We start from the raw sequence: 2,525 nt of genomic DNA on the forward strand, positions 1-2,525 counted from the left end.
GTGTCCCCAAATGTCCCAAATGAGGTTCCAGGTGTCTCAAAGTGTCCCCAAGTGTCCCAAATGGGGTCCCAGGTCCCCAGGTGTGTCCCCAACTGTCCCTAAATGTCCCAAATGCGGTCCCAGGTGTCCCCAGGTGTCCCCAAATGTCCCCAGTGGGGTTTGAGGTGTCCCCAGGTGTGTCCCAGGTGTCCCCAAATGTCCCCAATGGGGTTTGAGGTGTCCCCAAATGTCCCAAATGGTGTCCCCAGGTGTCCCCAGCTGTCCCCAGGTGTGTCCCAGCTGTCCCCAGGTGTGTCCCAGGTGTCCTCAAGTGTCCCCAAATGTCCCAAATGGGGTCCCAGCTGTCCCCAAATGTCCCCAGTGAGGTTTGAGGTGTCCCCAGATGTCCCAAATGGTGTCCCAGGTGTCCCCAGGAGTCCCCAGGTATGTCCCCAGGTGTCCCTAAGTGTCCCCAAATGTCCCAAATGGGGTCCCAGCTGTCCCCAGCTGTCCCCAGGTGTGTCACAGCTGTGTCACAGCTGTCCCCAGGTGTCCCAAATGAGGTCCGAGGTGTCCCCAGCTGTCCCCAGGTGTCCCCAGGTGTGTCCCCAGGTGTGTCACCGCCGTTGTCCCCACAGCAAACCATCCGCGAGCTGTCCCCAAATGTCCCATAGGTGTCCCCAAATGTCCTAAATCAGCTCCCAGGTGTCCCCAGGTGTGTCACAGGTGTCCCCAATGGGGTTTGAGCTGTCCCCAAATGTCCCCAAGTGTCCCCAGCTGACCCAGGTGTCCCAAATGAGGTCCGAGGTGTCCCCAGGTGTGTCCCCATGTGTCCCAAAGTGTCCCCAAATGCCCCAAATGGGATCCCAGGTGTCCCCAAATGTCCCCAATGGGGTTTGAGGTGTCCCCAGGTGTGTCCCCAGGTGTGTCCCCAGGTGTCCCCAGGTGTGTCACAGGTGTCCCCAGGCGTCCCAAATGAGGTCCGAGGTGTCCCCAGGTGTCCTAAAGTGTCCCCAAATGTCCCATAATGGTGTCCCCAGCTGTCCCAAATCAGCTCTCAGTTGTCCCCAAGTGTCCCAAATGGGATCCCAGCTGTCCCCAGGTGTGTCCCCAGCTGTCCCCAGCTGTCCCCAGGTGTCCCCAGGTGTCCCCAGGTGTGTCACCGCTGTTGTCCCCACAGCAAACCATCCGCGNGACCCCGCGGCCACCGGGAGGACGCACATCCTGGAACAGGTGAGGGACGCGTGTCACCGATGTCACCAAATGTCACCAAATGTCACAAATGTCACCAATGTCACCAGATGTCACCAATGTCACCAGATGTCACAAATGTCACCAATGTCACAAATGTCATCAAATGTCCCCAAATGTCACCAATGTCCCCAAATGTTGCAAATGTCACCAATGTCCCCAAATGTCACAAATAGTCCCCAATGTCACAAATGTCCCCAATGTCACCAAATGTCACCAATGTCCTCCAGTGTCACCAATGTCCCCAATGTCCCAAATATTTGTCATTGACCCCAATGATTTCAATGTCCCCAATGTCTCCAATGTCATGCAATGTCCCCAAATGTCCCCAATGTCCCCAAATGACCCCAATGATCTCCATGGCCCCCAAAGTCCCAAATATTTTCTCATTGACCCCAAATGTCCCCAATGTCCCCAATGTCATCAATGTCCCAAATGTCTGTCATTGACCCCAATGATTTCAATGTCCTCAAATGCTGCCAATGTCCCCAATGTCCCCAAATGTTTCTTGTTGACGTCAATGTCCCCAAGGTCCCCAAATGACCCCAATGATCTCCATGATCCCAATGTTTTCATTGGGTTTAATGTCCCCAATGTCCCCAATGTCACCAAATGTCCCCAATGTCACCAAATGTCCCCAAATGTCACCAAATGTCCCCAATGTCACCAAGTGTCCCCAATGTCACCAATGTCATAAAATGTCATCAATATCCCCAAAAAGTGCCAAATAATTGTCGTTGACGGCAGTGATCTCAATGTCCCCAAATGTCCCCAATGTCCCCAGATGACCCCAATGATCTTCATGGTCCCAATGTTTTCATTAGGGTTAATGTCCCCACTGTCCCCAATGTCTCCAGATGTCCCCAAGTGACCCCAAATGTCCCCAATGTCCCCAATGTCCCCAATGTCCCCAATGTCCCCAGTGTTTGTCATTGACCCCAATGATCTCAATGTCTTCAATGTCCCCAAATGTCCCCAAAGTTCTCCAATGTCCCCAATGTTTCGCATTGACCCCAATGTCCCCAATGTCCCCAATGGTCTCAATGTCCCAAATGCTTTCAATGCTCTCAATGCTCTCAGTGTCCCCAATGTCCCCAGTGTCCCCAATGCTCTCAATGTCCCCAATGGCCCCAATGGCCCCAATGCTCTCAGTGTCCCAAATACTCTCCAATGTCCCCAAGGTCCCAAATGCTCTCAACACCCCAAATGTCCCAATTGTCCCCAACACCTTGAATGTGTGCAATGTCCCCAATGTCCCCAATGTCCCCAATGTCCCCGATGTCCCCAATGTCCCC

General features: G+C 53.6%; 1 protein-coding gene across 1 annotated transcript in view; it reads left to right on the plus strand.

Moving 5' to 3' along the window:
* Window positions 1-692, plus strand: part of LOC130587440 (helicase SRCAP-like) — a 7,229-nt gene extending 6,537 nt beyond the window's left edge. The window contains exon 3 of the mRNA XM_057388414.1: window positions 618-692. Coding sequence (XP_057244397.1) covers window positions 618-653 — 36 coding nt within the window. The 3' untranslated portion in view covers window positions 654-692. The remainder of the gene's footprint in view (window positions 1-617) is intronic.
* Window positions 693-2,525: the final 1,833 nt, after the last annotated feature.

Source organism: Malurus melanocephalus, unplaced genomic scaffold, assembly GCF_030028575.1.
Source record: "Malurus melanocephalus ecotype Western Australia unplaced genomic scaffold, MMel_1.1 scaffold_1910, whole genome shotgun sequence".
Lineage (NCBI taxonomy): Eukaryota > Metazoa > Chordata > Aves > Passeriformes > Maluridae > Malurus > Malurus melanocephalus.